Genomic DNA, 15395 nt, shown 5'->3' with positions numbered 1-15395 from the left:
TCTCGGCTCAAGAGAGGTCCCTTATTCCCTCCCCGCTATCCCTTGCACCTGACAAGTATGGTGCGTATTTACTTCCGTATTGTCGAGTTCTCCTCCTGGAATGACGGAAGTAAACACTTTGTCTTGTTCACTCCAGTAACCAGTGCCTAGAACAGTGCCGGGCACACAGAAGATGCAACAAACATTTTTTTGAATGAACGAATCATCCCTTTGGGGGACACGGGCCTGCACTCCTCGCCTCGTTTTTCCAACCTCACTTTCCTGGTCTTTCCACCCTCTCAGGCCGCCATTGCACCCTCTCAGGCCGCCATTGCACCCATCACTCTCCTCCTTCGCGCACGGTGTCCCCAGCTGGCTGCAGGCTCTCTCCCACTTCTGAGGCTGCTCCTTCCTCAGTCTCCTGCTCACTCCTTTCCCCCTCCTGCCCCTCTGAAGACAGCCGGAGACCAGGTCCCAGCCCTCGGCTCGCACTGCTCCCAATCAGTGCTTCCCCGACCGCTGACTGCTGAGAACTTGGGACCACGTGGCCTCCCAAGGACAGCAGGTTCTGGCTTCTGCAGTAACTCTCTCTTCCCTCGAGCCCAGAGTCACAGCGTGGAAGGGGCACGTCTGCTGGTCTGCAGGTAGGCTGTCTTCCCTCTGCAGTCTCATCTACTCTCATCTCCGGGGAGGTGAGAACCTCTCTTACAGACCCTGCAGTCACCTCCAGACTATGCCCTCTCTTCCCTCCTGTTTCTCTCCCCTCCGGCCCATCAATTCACTCCAACGTTCACAAATCTGCATGGGATCCCCAGGCCTATCAGTCAGAGCCTTTAATAATCCAAGCCCAGCCCCCCTTTTCCTATTTTCCACCTTGTTCAGGGATAAATTTAATACCTCAGCCAGATGCCTTTATTCCGCAGGCCTCAAGTCCACCACGCACCTTCCCACCCGAGGGCCCTGTTCCCCCAGTCGCTGCTCGCTGGACCCTCCCCATCCTGCAGCTCTCATTGTCCACCCAGCAGGGATCCTCCCTCCGTCCTCGGGACACTTGGATGGTCTTCACTTTGTCACGGCATTAACATCGTTGTGCCCCCTCTCATCCACTCTCATCTCTGAAGGGAGGAACCATGTCCTATTCATGGACGGTGCCCCACAGGCTAAATTCACCGTATCTATGTGAACTGACACAGCGCTTTCCAGGCTGCATTGGCAGAACACACCATGATATGCTCTACAAGAAGAGGGAAAAAAGGAGAGGAAGGAGGGAGGGAGGAAGGGAGGAAGGGAGGGAGGGAGGGAGGAAAGAAGGGAGGGAGGAAGGGAGGGGTGGAGGGAGGGAGGGAAGGAAAGAAGGGAGAGAGGGAAGGAAAGAAGGGAGGGAGGGAAGGAAAGAAGGGAGGGAGGGAAGGAAGGAAGGAAAGAAGGGAGGGAGGGGTTGAGGGAGGGAGGGAAGGAAAGAAGGGAGGGAGGGAGGGAAGGAAGGAAGGAAAGAAGGGAGGGAGGGATGGAGGAAGGGAAAGAAAAAAAGAAATAAGGGGTCATGGGTTTTATATTCAAATGACACTATCGACCAGCTTCTTGAATGTTCTCCATGAACCCTAGTAAATTAAATAATCTGCAAATTCCAACAGTTAAGAAATCTGTTTATCTTCGTTTCTACCTTTCTTTTCCCAAACAGATCTGACTATGGAAACCTCTTTCCAGCATTTATCCCTCTATCAAGACATTCATGGGAAACACCGATTGAAAGGGTCCGAGTCCAGGACACCCGGCTGACACTACAGTGCAGGGCTGTGATGGGGAGGAAGGGAATCTGTGTCAGGTTGGGGAGTTTGGTCCTAATCCTGTAAAGGGAGGTTCTCAAACTGGAGCACACGTTCCCCGGGATGTGCCTGGGACACCTGGATTCTCAGGACTGACAAGGCACCACCCGCCTTGCAGAGCATCAGTAGTGAAGGTTTGGTGGGTGGGAATGAGCCGCTGCGTGTTGTTACATTGAAACAACAAACACCAATTTCTTGCTGACCGGCATGAAAAGTCTGTATGGAGCTGTCAGCTAAAATGTTGAGTTTGTGTTGGCTGCTAAGCTCCTCTCCTCTGCTGTTTGGGGTATTTTGGGGGAAAAGTGTGAGCAGCCTGATAAGCAGTGAGAAGACTTTCAGCAGGGCCGGTTGCGAACTCACTGGGCTGTTGGAGGAATTAGCCTGGCAAGGAGCTCAGGAGGCAGTAAGTGGGGCAAAGAGCTGTAAGAAAATTACCTGGCCGTGGCCTGCTGGAAACCAGGCAAATGGGGAAAGGCATACGCGTCCCGCTCCACTACCTGCCACCTGCTATGGGTGGTGCGCTCATCCACTACTGACCATGCAGCTGCATTTCTGCACCAAGCTGAGGACCCCAGCCCCGACTGGGCCTGCCAAAGGGACCCCCCCCCAGGCCCAGATCAGGCTCACCTCCACATCCGCTCCACCCGGGACCCACAAGGCACAGGGTCTGCCCTCCCCACAGCCAAGGAATATATGTACCAAGAGAGCAGCAGTGAGGCCCAGCGAGCCCACCTCTCCTCTCTAGCAGCTTTCGGGATACGAGGTGAATTTCCAGTGTGGGCTGAGGACTCACCCATACGCCTGGGGGAAGGGGTACTGCAGCCCATCTCCTGCCATGGGGGGAGGGTCTCGGGGATTTCTGGCCAGCTTCTGAGGTGTCCTCTGAGGGTACGGATAGTTGGACTGGACGAAGGGGACGTAGTTCAGCAGGGGGGTGTAGGAAGAGCGGAAAATCTGCTGTCCCATCTGCTGTGGGTTGTATGGCGTCACCTGAGGGGCAGAGAGGAGACAGGGGCTAGAGGAGAGGACAGAGGTCCAGCAGAGCCCGCTGCCACTAAACTTCACAGTCCCCCAGCCCTGACCCTAGCCTGAGCCCCCACCCCTCAGCCCCCGTGCCCCTCAGTCACTGTGGGGTGCATAGAAGGCAATGTGTCGGACGGGGAAGAAGCACGGGGCTCAGCTTCTATATGTGAGACTGGTAAGTTATTTAATTTATCTGAGTCTCAGTTTCCTTATCCATAAAATGGGCAAATGCTATCTCCATTGTATGGGGACTGAGTCAGCTGATATAAGTAGAGAGACTGGCACATAATAAATAGCAAAGGAATATTATTTCCATTATTTCCATTCTCTTCTCTGTCCCCTGCCTTACCCTCAGTCCATAACCATCTCAAAAGCCCCTGGTTCATTCTTTTTTTTTTAATTTATCTATTTATTTATTTATGGCTGTGTTGGGTCTTCGTTTCTGTGTGAGGGCTTTCTCTAGTTGTGGCAAGCGGGGACCACTCTTCATCGCGGTGCGCGGGCCTCTCACTGTCGCGGCCTCTCTTGTTGCGGAGCACAGGCTCCAGACGCGCAGGCTCAGCAATTGTGGCTCACGGGCCCAGTTGCTCTGCGGCATGTGGGATCTTCCCAGACCAGGGCTCGAACCCGTGTCCCCTGCATTGGCAGGCAGACTCTCAACCACTGCGCCACCAGGGAAGCCCCCCCGACCCCGGTTCATGTTTAAGTCTTTTACAATCTCAGTAAAGGTTGTTGGGATTTATACATCCCTGGCTTCGAGCTCAGGATCTCAACAGACCCCAAGTCCAAGATAGCTCTGCCCAGTGGAAGTGCCTGTGACGGATGATGGAAATCTTCTGTGTCTGTACCACCCAGTATGGTAGCCACCAGACACAAGTGTGGCTATTGAGCACTTGAAATGTGGCTAGTGGGACTGAATTTCAAATTTTACTTAGTTTTGATTTCAATGTAAATAGCCACACGTGGCTGCTGGTTATGGTACTGGGCAGTGTGAGTGAGGAGGAAGGCCAAATGGGGGCACTGGGATTCAGCTCAAACCCTAAGAAAAGTAGGAACTCATTGGGTTTCTGAGACCACCTGGATCAGACCCCCACCAAGAAGCAGGGCTCATACTATCTTGCCCCTGATGAGGCAGGAACCCCACCTGTCTTATTTACTGATTTATCCTTGGCCCTGAGATGGTGCCTGTCACACAGTAGCTGCTCGAAATATATGTTAAATGGATAAGTGCAAGAAAGAGAGAGAGAGGAGGAGGAGGGAGGAAAGAAGAGACTACTAAGTGTCAGCCTGAATATCTAAAATGACAGGGAGCTCATTACATCATGAGCGCTGTATTACACTACTGACAGCTCCAAATGTCTTGTGTGGAGCCGACATCCATCCTCCTGTGTGTTTCAGTCAAAACTCGGGAAATTTCTGTATTTCCACTTTAATAGCAAGTCTGTAGTCCAAGCTGCTCAGGGGTTCAGCGTACTGACTGCCCTTTCTCACCCTGCACACCCTTATCTAATTTAAAAAGATGACAAAGGCTAGCGCTTATGAAGTGATAACAAGGGTGTGCCAGGCCCTTCACGTGGATTCTCTCATTTAAACGCCAAACAGCCCTGTGAGGTAGGACCATTAGGATCCCCATTCTAGAGACGAGGAAACAGGTTCAGAGAAGTTATGCAACTTGCTCAGTAAGTGTTTCAAGTGTCTGAGTTTTGTTGGGATCCCCAGTGTGGCAAGCCCAGAGCCCATGGCCCTGGAACGCACCGCTATGCGTGCTCCCTCTGGAAGCCTGAGCCCCTCCTTCCGGGCCCTCCCCATCTTTCCCCCAGTGGACAGGTAAGATCTGGTGACACTGGACCTGGGCACCAAATCCCCAAGAGGGTGAGCTGAAGGGCAGAAAGTGCCGAGAGCTCACAGAGAGAACCCAGGAAGTCACCTCCAAGACAGACACCCGAGGGTCAGTGTGGCAGAAAAAAAAAAACCCTGGTTTTCACAGTGAGGGGACAGTCCTGGACCTGGGGGGAAACTGACGTGAAAGAGAAGATACGGGTCCTAGAGCTTATACAAGCTTTATGCAAAACTGTATCCTAACTACATGTCACGAATAAAACGCATAAAACAGAGCTGGGTATAGGGCTCTGGAACCATCTCCAAGATGTCCTCTTTGCTGACAAAAGCAATGATAGAGCAGTGTGCCCAGAATGCCACATCTGTATAAAAATGCTTGTATAAATAGATATCACTGGAAGGATACCTAAGAAACCAATCACGGTGATTGCCTCTAAGACTTTAAAAATTTTGTACCAGGTTTTTCTATTACTGTTTCAAATATATGCATTTACATAACTTTGTCTAAAGCATTCACTTTGGAGCTAGGTGGATGGAATCACTGCTCGTGGGGTGGAGGGGATGAGACTGAGTGAGATTCTGTGAGCCTGACTGCCTCATCTCAACTTCACCTCAGAATGCAAAAGCTCCTACTGCTGAAAGAGCAGTCCTGGCCCACGTAAGAAAGTAACCTACACTTATGGGCCCTTCTCTACCTTCTGGAACATTCTAACATCCTTCAGAGGTCAGAGGTGCAGTTTGCAGAGAAAGGGTAGGGCTCCCCGGGGAGAGAGGAGAGGTGGAGGAGTCTGTGGGTTTGAGTGTGGGTTTTATCTCTCCACCTGATTGTGGGGTTGCAAGGCCAGCCTGAGAATGTAGCCCGTCCTCAGCTCCCTTCCTCACACCCTCATCCCTGCCCCTAGATACTCAAAACCTCTGAAAGTGTTGTTTTGTGTTTTGTGTGTGTGTGCATGGGCCCACACGCATGCAGCTTGGCATGCACGTCTATAACTGCATCTTTATTTGTGTCTGGGTGTGTGTTTGTATTTTTGTCTCTGCTGCTTTATTTTGATACCATATTTTTGTGTGTCTGTATACAAGAGGCAGTAAGGCACAGTTATTGGGAACATGGACCCTGAAGCCAGGTGGCTCAAGGTCAAACCCCAATCTGCCATTGTGTTACTGTCAAGTAGATATTGACCCCCGGCCTATCCATGGGAGTAGAGGGTGCAGATTCAGCTAACAAAAATATATAACACCCAGTTAAATTTGAATTTCAGATAAACAGCAAGTTTTTGGGGGTTTTTTTAGTGTAAGTATGGTCCATGTAGTATTGGGGACATAGCTCTGCTAAAACGTTATTCACCATTTATCTGAAATTTAAATTTAGCTAGGTGTCTGGTATTTTAACTGACAAACTGACATGGAAGGGATATGACTCCCAGCCCCACTGATGCTGGGCAGGCCATGTGATTTGCTTTGGCCCGTGGAAGGCAGGTGTACATTATCACGTCCCAACTCTGAGCTGAGCCCCTCAGAGACATTGGGGTGTTTCTGCTCAGCCCTTCCGCCATCCAGCATGGCAGGGGCAAAAGTGACTGTATCTTCGGCACAGGCCCAAAAGGGGGACACGTGAAACAGGCTTGAACCCAACCCCAGTCCTGCTCAGCCAACCTGTAGACCCGTGGGTAAAAAAGTAAATATTTTATTGCTGAAAGCCTCTGAGACCTTGAGGCCATTTGTTGCCACAGTAAAAGCTAACTTACGTGTTAACTGTATAATGTTGGACAAATTAATCTCTCTCAGTTTCCTCATCTCTAATCTATAAGGTAGATTATAGGGTAGTTCTGAAGGTGAAATTAATGCGGGTAAGGCCCTTAGAGAAGGGCCTTGCACACAGTAAGGGCTCTGCAAGTGCCAGCTGGTATTATCACCTGGGGACACTGGTTTGGGTCCACACGCATGTTGGTGTTTCTGTCTGTACTCTGGGGTCAAGCACGGGCCGGAAAGTATGGCTGGTGACCAGCTAGACAAAGACAAGGGAACAGACATCCTTCTGACATGAAGGCCTTTGCGGAGCTGAGACAGGCGAGGAGGTCAGCTACTCACCTGTCGGGAGTAACACCCCAGCTGGGGGTGCAGGGTCTGCTGGTAGGGCATCCTGGCTGCCCGCTGTGGGTACAGGCCCTGGGGAGAGAAGGGGGAGGCTCAGTGCTGTGGGGCGGTGGGCTCCCAGCCAGAGGACAGCAGCCACTCAACTCAGCTTCCAGCTCCCTTGCCTGGACCTCCAGACACGTTCAAGTCCGTCCCACCACACTACCTGCACGCCTCACACCACCCAGGAAGCCCCTGGTTAGCAGGATTCACAGCCTTTTTGGTGAATATTTAAGGCAAGAGCTTTAGGAACCCGCCTGCCTCTTGAATTCCAGATCTGCCCCTTAGTGTCTGTGTGACCTTGGGCAAGTCACTTCACCTCTCGGAGCCTCTTTTCCCTTGTCTCTAAAATTATGTGTGTTCAAGCCTGCAAAGCCTGTGAAGGTAGCCAGATTACCTTTGTTGCTGTCTATGCCCCTTTCCTAAGTGCCTTTCCCCAAACCCCATTCCTGCCCCAAGACGTGAAGTACCCATGCACGTGTGCTAGCTTGCCTCCATGTTTATTTAAGCACATCTGCACGTGTGCTTCCATTTGTGTCTGCAGCTGTGTGTTTCTGTGTACAAATGTGCAACTATGAACCTAGGTGTATTAGTTTTGGTCTCTGCTGCTGTGCATCTCTCTGCCTACACATACACCTGTGTCTGTACCTGATGATGAAGACTGACGTGAAGATAAATGAGTTAATCCATCTAAAGGGCTTAGAACAGTGCAGCACGTAGTAAGGATTCTGCCACCATCTCTCACTGCCACCCCCTGCCCCTGCTGCTCCCACCACTTGAAGAGGCTGCCTGGCAGTTCAGCCCGATGGGAAGTACAAACTTTACTCACAACTCTGTCCGGGGTGGCCTTAGGTGTCCACGTGTACACACACACACACACACACACACACACACACACACACACACACACAGCAGAACCGCCACTGTGGATGGGGTCAGCCCATGACCCCTCCAGTCCCAGGCTGCCTCTATCTGCCAATCCAGTTACCCCCTAAGATGCAGTTCAAAACCCAAAGCACCCCTCAGACCGTATATCTTTCCAGAAGATTCCATGCCCCAAGACGCTGCCTCCATCCTGGGCTCAGCTTGTGCCAATCATCTAAGTGTTGATGGTTGATGCTGCCCTTGACGACTTCCTCAGAGCCCATGGGCTCCTCCTAAAAGGCTCCGAATCCCTGATGTGGGGTCCTGGGGAAGCCCCCCAGCTCTCTTAGCGCCCATCCCCCACGTCCCCGAGAGAGCACATCCTTTCAGGGCCCTCCTTGCTCTCTGCTCCCGTGCCCCTGCACTTGACCGTGGCTGGGCCTTTCCCACATCCACCACCCCCTTCACCTGAAACCAGTGCACCTGCTCGCCTTTTCTCCAAGCCCTGCTGCCAGGGCAGCCCCACTCACCACCACAACCAGCCTGTGACCCCAGGCGTGGCCTGAACTGGGACAGAGGTGTCAGCCAGATGGAGCCGCCCTGCCTGTTCCCAGCCCCCAGTGGGCTCCAAGGCCGCGTTCTAAGCGTCCCTCCTCTGCTTCACTCCCTCCCCATCAGCGCTCAGCTCTGCTTTCCACAGCCAACTCCCCCAGGGCGCCATCCTCCCCACGCCTGCCTAGGTGAGGCTACCCCTAGGATCCGTGACCCGCCTGTCCCTGCTCTGTCCTGGGGATAATTTTCAGGAGACGATGCCATATTCATCAGTATGAGCCACACTGTATGACTTGAAGGAGGTTTCTAGTTGTTCAAATTGCAATTCTGTAAAATCACAAGCAAGGGTAAACACACATTCATTCCTCTTTGCTTGAGGCCACGGCCTCTTCCTACGTGCCCTCCCTCCTTAATTGGGAGCAGAGTTCCTCTGTGTCAAGCAGCCCAGGAGCCTCCGGAGTTCCCCGGTGCTGGGACTTAGTCTTCCATGGCTCTGCGTCTGTCCACAGTGGAGCCCTGAGTAAATTGGATTTGGGACCTCATTTTTATTCCTAACACCGAGCAGGAAAAGAGGCTAGGATAGACTGTTCCCCATTTCTCCTCTGTGCCTTCTCAAAGTCTGCTGAGCTCCCTGACACTGTTTCCTAGGAAGATCAGGGCTGAAAAGTAATAAAAACCAATATCTATATCATACTTGAGATTTTACAAAGCCCTTTCCCATCCATGGACTCCATTAACCTGACAACTGACTCAAGTGCTTGCTGCTGCTGCTGTAATTATTATGAGGCCATTTCATAGGTGAGGATACCAGGGCTCAGAGCATTTGGCTAACTTGCCCAAGACCACACAGCTTGGAAGCAGCACAATTCCCTTAAACCCAAGTCTGACGATTCTAAAACCTGCTTTCTTTCTATCGTATCAGGCCCCTTGATCAGCCGGCTTGAAGCCTGATGGCATTATGAGATCACGAGGAGCTGGGAGAAGGTAAATTACCCTGTCCCTGTGACCACCTGGGAGTGTCAACGTGTACAGCCAACTTCAGCTGGGCCTATTCAGTGTCTAAACTGCTGCATAGGACCCAGGGGCCCTACCAGCCAGGGCCCTTCTGCCCAGAGGCCCAGGAAGCTCAGAGTCAGCCCTGTGATGCACACATCAGCATCTCTAAAGACAAAGGACTTCATGCTGGAAAAATACGTCCAAATCTCACCCACTCCAAAAGTCAAGTCAGAAGAAGTTAACGTAGCAGAGAGAAACTATCCCCTCTTTACAAAACAGACCACTGCAAATTAGCTTTACATGGTGAGCCCTGTGAGTGCATTTGAGAGTGAATCGGTTTACACCAAATAAAATTATGCAATTGTTTCTCTCTCAGGGGTGGGGGGCACACCATGCTGGCTTTTGATTTGTCCCTGACTTGTACTGGACTCCGAGCTTCCTATTCTTCTTGGAATCACCTCACCTGAGTCAAGGCCTATACTCAGTGTGAAGCAAGGGTTTTTTTGTTTTAATTACTTAAATGAATGAGAAAATAAATAAATACAGATGAGTGCATCAGGGATTAGGTGATAAACGACTGCACAGCGAGTGAGCAAGGGTGGAGGAACATCAGTGAAGGAGTTCGTGAATCAATGAGGACGTGAACAGGGCATTTCTCTCGAGACCTCTGCCAGGACAACGTATCATAGACATGGGAGGGACACACTTGGATTTTCCCGTGGATCACGCTTCCTTATGACGTCTCCCCCCAGTGGTGGGGTGTGAGGGGAGTGTGGCCACTTGCTCTGTTTAGCAAACAAGAAAAGGCTTGAAAACAAAACTTTGCAGAAGAAAAGAGAGCCCATACTAAACTCCTTTACTTTAGTTCCTGTTTAAGAATCAGGGGCTAAGCCTGGTGGGCCAGCTGAGAGGGGCTTTACGTGGAACAGAGAAGATCTACCTTCTGTGCAGGATGTCTAAGCTGTGAGGCCTGCCGCTCTGTTGTAAAGGAGGAGACAACACGTGGGACCGGAGGGTCGGGGAGGGGGAGGGGCACAGAGACAGGAGAGTCGATTTTCAGGTGGATTTCCTTCTCTCTCTGCCCCCTCCGGGCTTGGCCAGGCCAGGTTGGGGTAGCAGGTTCCCAGGAACCTGGCCCTTTCATACACCTGCACACCATTCTGGAAAGGAGCCACGGAGGAGACAGAAGACTGAGAAATCTTAGACACTGATCACCTTTCCTGGAGGAAATGAGCCCTACCTGAAGGGACTATTTAAGCTCTTGGTTTAGACTATGGTTTAAACCAGAGTGAACATTTATTTGATTTTTTCTTCTACCTACCCAGTGGGTGGCAGCTCTTAAGGGAGATTAAGTTAAATAGACAAACTAAAGAAACTACACTTTCCCTGAATAAATAAGTCTGTGAGCAAAATTTCCCACCCGGCAATTGTTTCTCCATCCCATTGTGTCTGGCCCCTCTTAGCTATGAGCCCAAGACCAAGAATGTGTGTCAAGCCATCTTAGCTGGTAGAAGCTAAGATTGCTGGGTTGTAGTTGAAATAAAATGGCCACATAATTTGTCATCTGCACCAGGACACCTGAGAGTGAAACAGGGTGCAATTAATAATTATGCTGGGACAAAAGACCTGAACTGGGACTGTCCCAAGTAACCTAGGACACATGTCATCCAACTGTAAAGGAGGTGGTGGGAAACAAGGACTGTGCTGTCATTCTCTCCTGGGAGCCCAAGTACTTCACAGGCCAAAACTAGCCAAGCTCTGGAAGACACAGCACAGAGTGAACGGAAATTCAGACAAAGGAAAATGAGAAATATACACGCACAGGCATGTGCATGTGCACACACGTGTACCGGGTGGTTGGTCTGATGTGGCTCCGATGAAAAAATTAACTAATGAGTCTATGGCTCTTTGTGAATTAGGCTTCCTGCGAGCCAAGGCTCCTCCGTGGACACAGGCCCAGGACCCGCTCACTCACCTGGTACTGGGGGAAGGTGGAGGGATTAGTGAACACGGGCAGAAGTGGATAGTTCGTGTTGAGCCAGAGCGGCTGGTTCATGGTCGCTGAGGTCGAGGTGGTGGCAAAGCGTGGGGTGAAGACATTCCCTGTGTACTTGAGGTTGTTCTTGTCGGCCCCCGTCACGGGCGGGTTAACTGTAAGTCACAGGAGGGGTAGAGCGTTTCCGTGACTGAGGAAGGGAGAGGCCAGGATGCCCTCTGCCCCATGACTGCCTGAGGGGTTAGTGTTCTCAGAGGTTAGGTCTTTTAAAAGCTCCCAGAGGGTTCTTCAACTTTTGGATGAATTTCCAACTCTAGGGAAACATCGTTAGTTCACACCTTGCCAATTCGGAAGGGGTGAAAATCCCAGCATGGTCTGGCACAGAGCATCTCTCTCCATCATTCACTAGTAAGGAGGCAGTTTAGCAAGAGGATGCAATAAACCAGATTGCTGGGGCTGTATCTCACCGACTTACAAAACTACGTTCTTTCAAGTGCTTTCGAAAAATCCAGTTTGGTATAAACAATTGCTATGCCATTGGAAGTCATTCTTATCAAATTATTAAAGCAACCCCCTGAGGACATGTACTTGGCAACAGTGAGGACCTGGTGCAGGTTGTTGTATGTATGTTGGAATCATTTTTAAAAAAATACTTAAAAATATTACATAATTCAGTATGATAGGACCCAAAGTTAGTCGGAATGAATGAGATGTGATTGCGTTGTTTTAGGATATGGATCCTGGATTCTTTCCTTCTACAATATGCTCTGTGGGCTTATACAGTCTGAGCTGGGGTGTCAGTTTCCCCTTATTGGCACATTTTTGGGGGGAAAGGCAGTTACACTAAAACAGTTGCAGAAGTACGAGGGAGAGAAAGCCGGCACATGAATAATCTCAATGTAGAAATAATCTCAAAGAACGGATTTTTCTTTGGTTTGGGCCACTTGAGGGGATATAAGACATGCTGAGTCAAGGCTATATTCAAACTGACCACCAATAATGCCCATGTGACCCCTGAAAGTCAACTGCATTTCTCTAGCAATAGTATTCCCTGTAGGGGACACAGGAAATCATTTCCCCCATTTTATGGGACTAGGGAAAGACAGTAACTTGCCCATGGATGAGACAGCCCTTTGATGGCAGAGCCACTCCAGGGACATTTGAGGGTTTCTGAAATCCCTTCCTCTACAGATTTCCTCTGGGCAGGGTCAGCTTACGTTTCAGCTCCAGCCCGTCCACCTCCACTTTGCTGCAAAGCTCCAGCTGTCTGCTTGGGTTCTTGGTGGCCCCAAGGAACTCACAGAGCAGGTTCTTCTTGGCCGGCCAGGCAGGCTTCTTGGCAGGCAGGGCCATGGACATAGAGCCCATGGGGTCACTGCCACCCTCCTTACCACAGGTCTCCTGCCGTCTCTGGGACCACTGACTGAGAAAGAGGCTCTCTTGACCCTTGGTCAGCTGCTTGGCGCCAGGGTTCCATTCTACAGCAGAAGGGAAACTGAGTCAATGACTCTGGAAGGCCAAGTGCTGGATGCGGGGAGCACTGTCTTGTAGACTAAGTGATGGGTCCTCCAGAGCACATCTGAGGCCCCAACCACTCTGGGCTCTATCTCCCAGCCAAGTTCAATCCAAGTTCAATCCCTGAAGGCTTCACTGACCAATGCCCATTATGGTCTCCCCAGCCCATGCACACATGCATGCATTCATCCATTCTTATCTTCTTGCCTTCCATCTACCCATTCATCCTCCCTTCCATCCACCCACTCATCCTCCCTTCCATCCACCCATTCTTCCTTCCTTCCATAATTCCTTTCTTCCTTCCTTCCTTTCAAACTTCCTTCCTTCCAGTTACCTCTCTTTTCTTATCTTCTTTTCTTTCTTTTCTTCCTTCCTCCCTCCTTCCCTGACTTCCTCCCTTCTTCCTTCCTTTCCTTCATTTCTTCCTCTTTTCTTTCCTTTCTCCCTCTTTTTTCCCTCCCTTCCTTCCAACCCTCCATAGGTTGGAAGGTTGGAACACAAAGGTAGTTGGAATACAAAGGTCTCAGATACAGTGCTGACTTGGACACAGTTCCTGCCTTCAGGGAGCACCTGGCTTAGTGGGGGGGACACAGATTCCTACAGAACACACGTCTGGTCCCTCATCGTGGACTCTCCTCTTGCTAAATCGTCAGAGCGATTTAGCACTCTCGTCAGTGCCAGGCTCTGACCTGAGTCCTGGGGACACTGCGATGAGTCAGAGCCAGACTTGGCCCTGCAGGAGCTCAAAACAAGGAGGAAGAGAGAGACAGACCCAGAAATAGCTCTGGGACAAGGCAGATGGGAACCATGAGGTGACAGAGGGACATTGTGGGAGAAGAAGGTGGCTAAGACAGCTTCTGTCTGAGAGGACCAGAGGGCTTCCAGAAGGAAGGGGGTCTTCAGCAAGGCCTTACACCAGGGGGCTATGGGTGACTGTGGGCAAAGGCACAGAAGCATCGGAGAGACACAGTGAGGCAATGGATGTGGTCAGTGTCAGGCTCAGATCTTTCTCCAAACAGACCGAGTGTCCCCCTAGTGCTAGGACACAGTCTGGACCATCATGGGACCCTCTACAGCAGTGGTTTTCACCCATATTTCCTTTTGAGCAATGGAACTCTTTCTTCCAACAAAATTAAGTATGATGGGGGGAAAATACATATATATATATGTGTGTGTGTGTGTATATATATATATAACTGCACATATATAATATATATACACATATAAATTTTTTAAGGCATTGCTTGGTTGAAGCAGGGAAGAGGGCCTTGTTCTCAACATCTTCACACCTTCCCCAGCCAGAAGGTCCTGGTCTCCATGGAGCTTGGCTGGGAAATGGCGCTGGACACACAGCAGGCACCTCGGATCTTTCTGGTAGTGGCAGGACCAGAGGACCTGTGCCCAGTATTACCTGTTGGGAGTGGATGTCATCCCACCCACTCTTGGCCCCATTAGCCCACTGGCCTTGGGGCTGAGTCTGGACAGGACAGGGCCTGACCTCCTAGTGCCATCCCAGCAAAGGAAAGAGCTGCTCTAGCCTGAGCCAATTTAGGAGAAAATGACATTTTTATCAAAACATGTCCCTAGAGTCTCTTCCAAGAGTTTGTCTGGTTGCAAGTGTAGCCCCCAGCCCCCTCCCCAGAGGCCCCACACCTGCCATCACACACATACACACCCAGCTGCCTGCAACATGTTTGCTGCTCGCTCATCTCCAAAGCTCCCTCTTCCAACGTCTGTGTACACAGACCCACGCACATTCCTGCCTGTCGTTCCTTTGGCTCACTCACACGCACACACAACTACACACAGAGAAGGGACGCACACAAACACATACACACGACCACAATCAGATGCACCCACCCTGCATTTTCTCTAACGAATACGCTCACACCTGCAAAGCTCCCCTTGGCACACCTTTGCCCACACGCTTGTACACACATACACACACAAACGGTGGGAGGGTGGAGGGGACAGGACGGCCTCCAGCCCAGCACACTCATCCGACAGAGAGACATCCATGCCTGTCTCCTGCAGAAGGAGGCGGGAGGAACGTCCCCTCTGCCAGGTAGGGCTCCATCCTCTCACGTGTACAGCCCATCGTCCCCAGAGTCCTCGGGCTCCTAGAGGCTGCCCAAGACCCAGAGTCCAGCGTGCTGTCCATAGCTCAGAGCCCTTGGCCTTCCTCCAGTGCTCCAGAGCACAGAATGTTCTTTAGGGTGACCACGTTCCCATTTTCTTAGGAAGATGGATCTGGGCCCTCCCCACACAGGCATCTCTCCATTACCCGTCCATGCTCACAGCTTGGGTGGAATTTTTCTTTTGGTTTTCTCCTAGTGACTGTTGACAGCAGGCAAATGCCACTGCCATCAGTCTGCCTTCTTGGAACCATCCAGTCTGAGTGGCTGGATCGGAACAGGCACAAAATGCAGAATCCTGGGAGTGGGGCGGGGGAAACTTGGGAGGTGGCTGGATTTCCTGGGGAGGCTGCGAACTCCTCAATTCAGGAGTGGGAATGCACTTTCCTAAAGCCCTGGAGTACCTGGGAACAAATCCCAGCGCCAGCAGTCTGCACCGCACCTGGAGAGTCTACACATTCACCCTCCTGCCCCACAGAGAGGGGACCAAGCCTCACGGTTGGAACAGGAGCTTCCATGAGAAGCCAATCAAATTTC

The 15395-nt window shown here is 51.1% G+C and overlaps 1 protein-coding gene across 1 annotated transcript in view; it reads right to left on the bottom strand.

The window, feature by feature from the left end:
• C3H1orf94 (chromosome 3 C1orf94 homolog) overlaps window positions 1–15395 on the bottom strand; it is a 36174-nt gene that overhangs the window by 2992 nt on the left and 17787 nt on the right. The window contains exons 3-6 of the mRNA XM_068537862.1: window positions 12426–12686; window positions 11188–11363; window positions 6756–6833; window positions 2599–2795 (exon numbers count right to left, since the gene is read on the bottom strand). Coding sequence (XP_068393963.1) covers window positions 2599–2795; window positions 6756–6833; window positions 11188–11363; window positions 12426–12686 — 712 coding nt within the window. The remainder of the gene's footprint in view (window positions 1–2598; window positions 2796–6755; window positions 6834–11187; window positions 11364–12425; window positions 12687–15395) is intronic.

This window comes from Eschrichtius robustus, chromosome 3 (assembly GCF_028021215.1).
Source record: "Eschrichtius robustus isolate mEscRob2 chromosome 3, mEscRob2.pri, whole genome shotgun sequence".
Lineage (NCBI taxonomy): Eukaryota > Metazoa > Chordata > Mammalia > Artiodactyla > Eschrichtiidae > Eschrichtius > Eschrichtius robustus.
This window is presented reverse-complemented; position numbering and strand designations above follow the sequence as displayed.